This window comes from Lactuca sativa, chromosome 5 (assembly GCF_002870075.4).
Source record: "Lactuca sativa cultivar Salinas chromosome 5, Lsat_Salinas_v11, whole genome shotgun sequence".
Taxonomy (NCBI): domain Eukaryota; kingdom Viridiplantae; phylum Streptophyta; class Magnoliopsida; order Asterales; family Asteraceae; genus Lactuca; species Lactuca sativa.
In genome coordinates this window covers 317,662,883-317,672,736 of record NC_056627.2, presented here as the reverse complement: position 1 = coordinate 317,672,736, position 9,854 = coordinate 317,662,883, and the positions used below count along the sequence as shown (strand labels likewise).

At 33.5% G+C, this 9,854-nt stretch overlaps 1 protein-coding gene across 1 annotated transcript; it reads right to left on the bottom strand.

Annotated features, from left to right (window-relative positions):
• Window positions 1-6,810: 6,810 nt before the first annotated feature.
• On the bottom strand, window positions 6,811-8,953 carry LOC111884869 (transcription factor DIVARICATA). Its single transcript, XM_023881164.3, has 2 exons — window positions 8,339-8,953; window positions 6,811-7,436 (listed from the first exon to the last, which is right to left on the bottom strand). Exons 1-2 carry the CDS (start codon window positions 8,740-8,742, stop codon window positions 7,007-7,009), a joined length of 834 nt encoding a protein of 277 aa, XP_023736932.1. The 5' UTR covers window positions 8,743-8,953; the 3' UTR covers window positions 6,811-7,006.
• Window positions 8,954-9,854: the final 901 nt, after the last annotated feature.

The window sequence follows — 9,854 nt, the reverse complement described above, 5'->3', positions numbered from 1 at the left end:
GAGATTACTATCACTCTGTGTCTCGATTTTTTGGGATAAGTTAATGGGTTTGCTTTTATTGACTATCAACCAATTATCGCCGACACGGTTCCAGAAAATATTTCATTGGGTTAGCATTTTCTATTTACCTAACAATTTATATATTTTAAATAACTTATTTTTTTCTAACCTTAAAATAATAACTAATTTCATCTGTTTTTTGGAAATTTATGCTTATATATAGATGTTTTATTGGTTTGGTGGTCACAATTTGTGAAATTGATGCTCGAAATGAAGATAGAAAAAGACATAAGATGAGACTACAAATCCAAGATGTCAAGTTTGTTTTTTATAAACTATAATTATTGAGTATATTAACTATTTTTATTGCAATAAGAAAAAAATTTATTATTTGTAATTTTTAATTCCTATCTTTTTTGTTAGTGGTTCTCAATTGGATGTTAACCTATGGAGAGATTATTGTTACACATTCTTGGATTACATCCAAAACCATCCAAACATTCTCCGCACGTCATAATCCTTCAATTTGCAAAGATTAATGTCTGGCAATGTATAATGTTTTTTATTTCTGTTTTATATTGCAATGATTATTTACTTATTTTTTTATATTTTTTATAGATCGTCGATATGTTAGTACATACTATGATGTATCAAAGTTCATCATCAACAATGACATTGATGAGATAAAAGTTTTCAAAAAAAAGTATATTACATCTCTTTAATTTCTTTTTGTTAATAATAAATGGCAATTTATGTTACAAAAGATGTAACTATGATGTTAATTAACAGTTTGAATCAAGATGGTCCCCATGAAAAATCATCCATTACTTTCTCTTATATGAAATCTAATTAAATTTATGAAAAGGATGAATTTGTGCTTAATCATGAGCTGAAAACAATCTCTGATATTTTCAAACCGATTGAGGCAAACAAAATTCTACAAAAATAGTTGGAAACTTTTAAAATATGTTAAATTACATAAAATGACAATTGTTTAAAAAATAGATATATAATTATTTTTTAAGGGCAATTATGGAAATTAATTTGAAAATCTCAGTAGCGTTTTGTCAAACGCTACATAATCTCAGTAGTGTTTTGTTAAACGTTACATGAAGTAACTTTTAAATTTTGAGCATATTTTTTAAACTAAAAGCTAAACGTTTATACTGTCAAACGAAGTTTTTTGTTTAAACTAAAACGTCTTGTCAAAAGCTAAAACTTTGAAACTCCCAAACACTTTCAAAAGCTCTGTGTGATAACTTATTTTATTTCCTTATTTTTATTAGTTTATTTTAGTATTTTTAGCTCTTTTTATTAGTATTGCATTGTATATTCTTTATTTTCTTTATCATGGATCGTGTCGGGTACTTTCTATTTTGCATAAGATATTTTTGCAGGGTTTTGGAGCTCATTGCGGTTGCGGTTTAACTGGAGTTGGGCTTGGTGGGCTTTTCGATACATTATTGGGCTTTACGGACCCATCAAAGGAAATTTGGGCTTAAAAAGTTGAAGATTTGGATGAAGTGGGCTTTTGAAGATGGGTCATGGATTCTTATGTTGGGCATGGCCTATCCATATTTAAAGCTTGAAGATGATTAGCTAAATTTGAATCATATGAGGCATGGAGTAGACCAAGGGAATCTTGGGTAGTGGAGAAAAATGGACCAATAGCATTCCCGCAACACTTGCGAAGGTGAAGTCTTAGTCGCGCAACACTTGCGCAAGTACCCGCGCAACTGCACACTTTTGGGCATTTTGGTCATTTTGTTCACCATTTACCTTGGGGGTTAGATCTTTCAAAGATACTTCGATTTTCCAACATTGGAGACCATTAGAGGCGATTTTGGTGCTTGATACTCATTTTTCTCATCTTTCTAAGTAATTGGTAGTTTCTTGATGCAATTATACTTTTGTGATTGTTATTTTGTTGCTATGAGTGGCTAATTTCTCTATTTTGGTTAACTTTGGCTAAAACCCTTGGATATTTGTGGGTTTTTGAAGGATTCATGCTTAATTGTCATTTATCTTATGTTTATGATTCTAGTTCATATTTCTTATGCTTGTTTAATACTTTGATCATGAGTTTGGTACTTGAATGAGCAATTGTTGATTTATTTATTTGGTTTAACATTGAATTTACTTAGAATAAGGGCTTTATGATGGTAGTAATAATCTCTAGCTTATGAATCATAACTCTTTTATGGATATGTAAGCAATATTGACATCCTCTAGGAATTAGGGATTCCTTCATTCTTAAGACTAATCAACCTCTTGGGTTCAATTGCTTCAATTGAATCCTTGATTTTGATTAAGAAGTTGTGTTGTGGGCTTCCCCAACCTCCATACTACCTATGAGGAATCTTGGCATATCATGCTTCATGATTTCTATAATCAATTTAGGATTAATGATAATCTTCATATTGAATCCTAATGATAAACGCACAAATTTTCATTGTGTTAAATTGCCTTGGTTAACCAATTCTCTCCAATATTTTAGCATCTCACCATTTGGCTTAGTTGCAAGCTTTTTAGTTATTCAAGTCTTTTAGTTTTCAAGCAATCACAACACCCCCCCCCCCTTTAGTTTAGTTGTAGTTAGTTAGTTTATTTACACTAGTTCTATTGGATTGCATTGGTGATTGAATACAATCATTTCCCCGAGGATCGATACCCATTTTTTACCAGTATATTACGTTTTATTTGCAAACAAAGGGTGTAATTTGCTTGGTGGACTTGACATCCCATCACCGTGTCAATCACGCTAATAGGTTGGGTTGGGTAAATATTATCAACCCGCAAATCTATTTAACTTTAATAGATAAATTTTATTTAATAATTACTTAAAATTTTATCATGTACTAATCTAAGTATTAGTTTATAAATTATAATGTTACATTATTATTTATATTTTTAAAAATGCAAACATAATTCTCATCTTTTTCTTGTCATCGTCAACGCTAAGTCACTCTCTAAATCACTTCAGAATTAAACATTTTAATATTATTTGATTAATTTAGTTAATTTTTTAAATGGGTTAATCTAGATTTAACCATTTTTTTAATAGGTTGTGTTGGAAATTATATAAACATGTCAACTTAGTGACAACCAATTTATATGAAAGGTTGGCTTGAGTTTGGTTAGAAATATAAACCAATTTAAATAAACATGTAGGGTTGAGTTGAAATCCTCAGGGCCTAAGAGTGTCCGAGCTCCAGTCAACCACCAAATTAGGGTTGTTAATCGGGTCAACCCGATCGGGTTTTAGATTAAGCGGGTCAGGTTAGTCGGGTTTTTTTATAAAAAATATTTCACCAAAAACCCGACCCTACTAAGGCACGGGTTATTCGGGTTTCGGGTTTATAAGGTCGTGTTAATCGGTTTAATTGACTTACAATATAAGATGGAAATGTTGTGCCATATTTATAATAGGTTTATCTTCAAAAACTTAAATTATTAAGTGGTAAATCCAAATGACTTTGAATAGATATGGTTTATTGTTCTTTTTTTTAACAAATATAAAGCATTATGCACTTGATTTGAGGCTCCTATATTTTGAGTTTAGGAATTTTTTTTTCCAATCATACAAAGCAATATTTAATTTTATAATTTCATTACATAGGGATGAGCAAAGGAACCGACCTGGTTGGAACCGGCCAGAACCGGACCCGGCCCGAGAATTGAAGTCGGCCAAATAAGAACAACCGGACCGTCGATTCTACCGATTCTTGTCGTGTCTTCAATGTTGGAACCGATACTCAAGAAATAGCAACATACAATTTCGGTTTTTGCCGGTTCTACCGGTTCCCGGTTCAAAAAATCTACAAGAATATCGTCCTGGACCCGTCCCGATCGGTTCTATCCGGTTTCGGTTCCAGTTCTGGTACCGGTTCCCCGGTCCAAATGCTCATCTCTACCACTACATATTACTTTCCTCCTTTTTAGGTCACATACAGTACAAAAATTTTAAAAAAAATTGAGTTAGAATGAAATACGTAAATGTTGTAGTATATCTTTATTCGGGTTAATCGGGTTAACCTGAAACACAATTTTTTTTTTATAAAAAAATCAACTCTAAACCCGATCCTAACTATAATTCAGGTTTGTCTGGTTAATCTGAATAACCCGATTAAAAATTTTGATCATATTAAACCTGACCCTAAATGCATTATTCGGGTTAGGGTCGAGTCTGGTTAATCGAGTTCGGATTTTTTTGACACCGCTAACGGTACACCATCAAAACACTAGAGTCATGATGTCTCCGAACATCCCCAAGCTTCCTCAGCTAAAGAACATGAAGAGAGAAGGACATTGTTTGTCCATTTGATCTACCCCAACAGCTGGATGTGGTGTAGGGGCGAACATTTAGACCATATCAGACCAAACTGACTCTTGGACCGAACTGGTTTTACAGAAATTGGTGGAACTTGGACCGGACTTGGTAAGTCGACATGTTAAGGCTTACTAGGTCTAGGTCTAGGTCCAAGGTCCGGTTCCGGGTTCTTGGACGTAAAAGTGAACTTTTGAACAGGACCGGCTATTGAGCCGACCCATTTTGCAGAAAATTATGGTCCTTGGACTGACTTGGTGAGGCTTACCAAGTCCAGGTAGCTCCTGTGTGCCCATCCCCAGCTCCAGGTCAACCACCGAACTCCTTAGGGGATTTATACCTGATAACCTAACACAAAGTCTGGAACGACTCTGCGTGTAGAATCATTTATTATGTTACATTGCAGATATAACATTGTTCGATATAATAATCATGAAATTTTTATTTCTGCAACCTTCATTCTGATTGAAAACCGGTTGATTACAACGTACAGCACCAATTTTTCTCTTCACTATATCTTTCCAAATATGCATGCATGCACTCTTGAATCTGCTTTGCCACTCCTGCCGATTCATCGACAGTTTCCCTTTTCCTACAATCATGCTCAAACCCCTATTTCGACCCTCCTTGTTGATTTCTCACTCCCGTCTTTACAATTTCACGAAATTAATTGAAATTCTCAAACCCTAAGGCTCGAACAGCAGCTGTTGATGCGATTATCGGTCAAGCTTTGCAATTCAATTAAACTATTAAAGCTATTACTGATATGAGCAATATACAAGTTGTCTTAATTTGGTGCTGCGATTATACGATTTATGGACTTCAATGGAAACTTTGGTCTTCATATCTCAATTGAAATCCCCACACTCTTACTAGCTATTCCAACCCTTTACCATTTATGCAAATAAGACACATTTTGTAGTTGTTATTAGTTGTAGATCTTGCTAGTTCTTGATACAGTTTAAGCCAACAGAATTTGTGCATGTCTATGTGTAATTTGTTTGTGCATTTCTTTGTGACTTGTGAGCAAGTTGTGTAAAGCACAAAATGGTCTCAACTATTGGTCCCCAAAGGATGGGTAAAGATTCTAAAAGAAAAGATATCTTTAATAGTGGAGCCTTTGCCTTCAGATTCCAGTCTTCAAATTGTTAATTGGTATATTAAAAATTATTATTATTATATATATATTTTTTTAATAATTTAGGTTTCCTTTATGCTACCACTGAGATTTGGCATTCTTATACATCTTTTTGAAAGTTCTTCTTATGGAAAAGACAAGCAAACCATTTGAAAGGATGCACTAATAATTTCAACTCCATGCAGTGTACTTACTCTTTTCACATATCCCTCATGCCTTTATGTGAATAGTTATACTATTTAAAGGAAGTAAGTTGGACACTCAAAAGTGCAAGTTGTTATAGCCTATAATAGGTATATGATGATATGAAATTTGAACAAAGTGATGAAAATGTTATTTCTCTACAACTTGAGGGACTGTTTGTGACAAAGAAAGGTGTCATTTAACTAAAAGAATAAGAAAACATTCTCACATTGGTTATGCTGCTTTGAATTTTTTAATTAGTGGATAGGACCAAAAACCGATAGGTGCAAGTAACATAGGTGGGCACTATGGCTTTTTGCGACAGTTATAGGAGCGGTGGTGGAGATGGTGATTGTAGGACCACCCAACTAGCTATTAACGATGCACATCAAAGTAGACAACTTGAAAGGGAACTAGTCAAACACCATAATTACACCAAGATTTTTCACCTTTCACATATATTTTTTTTATTTCCATTGTGCATATGTGAAAGATAAAACGTGCATAATCTGTAAATCGGGTATACAAGTAGCGTATTAAAAAACTGAAATTATGAACTTTTGTATGATTAAAAAATAGTGATGGGTTTTAGGTTATGTCTAGTTAGGTATTAATACTTTACTATTATTATTAGGTAGCCTAATTACTTGTTATTTTGGATGTTAGTGCCACATTTCACTTTGTAAAGAAGAATATTCTTTGGTTGGGAAGTACTTTTAGGAATATATACTCTGTTAAACTATACTTGCCATTTTATATAAGACTTAAGATTCTTTAAAACAGGTCATATAACTAAACCTCGATTTCAATCATTTTCTTGACACATGTTAGTTCATTACCGATATATAATATATTTATGAGCTTAACCACAGAAAAGTTTCGAATCAACAAACTTAGAAGCACTAAATCCAGAAAAAAAAGTGACCCGCTTTTTTTTATTTCGCTATTGCAACATTATACTTCGATAAATCTATCCAATTATATCAGTCTAATCCATTTTTTTTTACCTCCTTACCACTAGAGCAATAATGACATACCACATTTTGAGAATACAATTAATTTTTTTAGTATTCTGCTCAACAAATATTTTTTTCTAATCAATAGATAAATAATGAACAGGTTCTACCAACTAAAACACATAATCAAAGAACTACAACCTAAGTGGATCATTGTAATCACGTTTTCATCCTACAAACTTTAATAAACTCTCGTAGTTACTTACACTGCTAGAAAATCTGGCATCAGACGAATTATCGACAAATTACAAATTATCGACAAATTAGCAACAAATAATCGGATGCTAATGCCCATTTTTCCAACAATGTTAAAACCCATAATTAATAAAATCTCACGCAAGTTTAATAGTTCCCTTGAAAAACCGTACCCAAGTGTCCATATTGAGGCCCATAAGATGAGCTTCCGTGAAGTGGTGCCATCATTATACCACCACCATTAGGGTGGCTCCATTGGTACAATGCTTTTTCCATATGGTGGTTTGTGGTGGGGTGGTGGTGGAGGTGAGGTTTTGGTGGTGGTGTTACCATGGTGGTGCATTCACCTGGTTTTGGACATGTGTCACTTTCCGGTAACTTTGTGGGGTCGTTAAGGTGCACTGTGGTGATGTCGTGAATGCTTGACCTTCTTTTATCTTTTCCTCCTGACAGCTGGCGAATGAAGTACTTTTGAGCATGACTAGCAACTTGGGTGGGTGTTCTTGTTGTCACAAAATTGCGTGAGATATTTCTCCAATCCCCTTTACCATACTTTTTCAACCCCAAAAGAAATTGTCTGAAATGAAAATTTTAATTAAACTGAATCAGAGAACTTTTCTGGTAGTTTAAATAAAACATTGTTTTTTTTTTCTTATTAAGGTATTGTACATTGAAATATCAGCATTGTACTTTCAATATTTTTCTTATTAAGACATTGTACATTGAAAATTGATTTGTATTTGGATGACATTGCTATAACTGGGTAGAATTTTCATTTTATAATCTCGTAACAGGAAGAAATTAAAATAGGATGCTATAATAAACTTAGTTGTGTATTGTAGCTAACTACTTTCATTTTTTTTTCTTGTGCAACATTGTATTTTCAATTTTTTTTTCTTATTAAATCATTGTATTTTAAAAAAGGTACCTAACTATAACAGTGAAAATTGATGAAATAATTATAATCAGGTAGATTTTTCAATGTATAAATAACAAATGAAAGTAGGATGCTACACTAAACTAATCAATGAAAGTATGTCCCTATTTCTTGTATCTAATCCTTTTAGATATCAAATCATTCAGTAGTGACTCATAATTAAACCTTCATTTATCACACATAATCTTAGATTATTTAGTTTTAACACGGACATAGCAATCTTCTGCATTTTTGGAATACTACCTTCCTTAATATTGCATTTATTACACGACACACCACTCGAAAAGCTTTCTAAGGCTATTTTCAATGACAAGGGTATTCACGTCTTTTGCATAAACGATAGCTCAAGAGTGAATCTGTGTCCCTACCATCTTGGGGTGGTATAAAAAGTTACAGTGTCTGTCCTATCGACTCAGCCCCAGTCCAATGAACAGCAAACACAGTTCAATGTACACAACACACAATACAATAATACTACCATGCCTAACATAACAAATAGGGCCTAAAAGAAAATCAAGTTTAAGATAATATTATAAGTTTACCTGTGTTCTTCTTCTGTCCACGGAATTCCTTTTTTCTTTTCCTGATCAGGAAGCCTACTTCTCTTTCCTCCATGACTATAAAACTGAGGGTGATTATCCACCACCCATTCAAGTGTCATAGCATTAGCATCACTACAACTATACCCAGGCACAACCAACAACCCTGCTTCAATCTCACTAATATCTTCTTCCAATTTCCTATACTGATGCATCACATCACTCACACTTTTCCCCGGAATCAAACGCGCCACATTCTGCCACCTGTCGGGGGTTTCTTTATCGAACAGAGCTAATGCATCTTCAAACCGTTTATTCTCTTCCGGGGTCCATTTCGTCTTTTCCGTATCCTCGAAGAACATCGTCGAACCCATGAAATACGAAGATCGAGACACAATTTCATCCATTCTCGAAACAAGATTTAAATTTGATAAACAAGCATTTAAGTGATGCGCCACGTGAAATAAAAAGGTTTGAAGAATACCTTATAATGAAACGAGAAAAAGGAGAGAATTATAGGAGTAGGGAGAATTGGAGTGAGTGAGCTTAAAGAAGTGAATCCAAGTTTGTCAGCAAGAAAACTGTACTTGATTGAAAGGGGGGGAGAGATGTGAATTGGGAGATATATAATACCAAAAGGAGGGGGTTTAATTAATGTGAGGTGGTTAGATATGATTGGGTGGTATGTGCTTGTGGGGTCTTGTGCTGAAATAAAAGTATTTAATTGGCCAATCAAAAGCTAAAGACAACAATCTGTCATTGGTGAAGCAGATGCACATGGGTTTTATGGTAATTTACACAGAAAGTTGAAAAAGTTTGGCAGTAGTAGTGTTGACATTTAGCTGTGAGGTTTTAGGAATGGTTTTCAATTATTGTGGTCATACCTTTTCTTTCAATGAGAACTTGCCCTCCACTATACCCTTTATATCAACAAAATTCACGAATCATGTTGCTTGTGATACTCTATAATTTCATTTTTATCCATATTATATCACATAAAAAAACAATTAATAATCTCAATTTATAACGGCTCTCGAATAAACAATCATTTGTAACATGTCTCATTTAATTCTTAATTTTAAGGGACTATTTGGCATCATTTATTACACCACACAAAACATAACATAATGGTTATACACTCTCTTTGTCATGCATTGTAATGAGACTTAGACTCAACCGAACTTCTGATCTTTCATTTGTAAAAAAGACTTAAATACTATTTTCATCTTCGTTATCAAAAATAGTTATAAAAAACTTATGTAGCCTATAAGATCCTACTTCAGATTAGAATTCCTTAAAAGATTTATATAAGCCATACGTATATGTCCTTTTGTTCACTACTTTTGATGTTAAAATAACATAGTGGTCCAAATCGACCACCTTAGATGAATGATTAATAATAGTCCCTTCCTTCATGCTTGTTTGACTAAGTATTGCAACAACTTACCTGTTTATTCAGTGAAAAAAAGGACATATATCATGAGCTCACTGACTCTTTCTGTTAATAGGATCCTAAGCT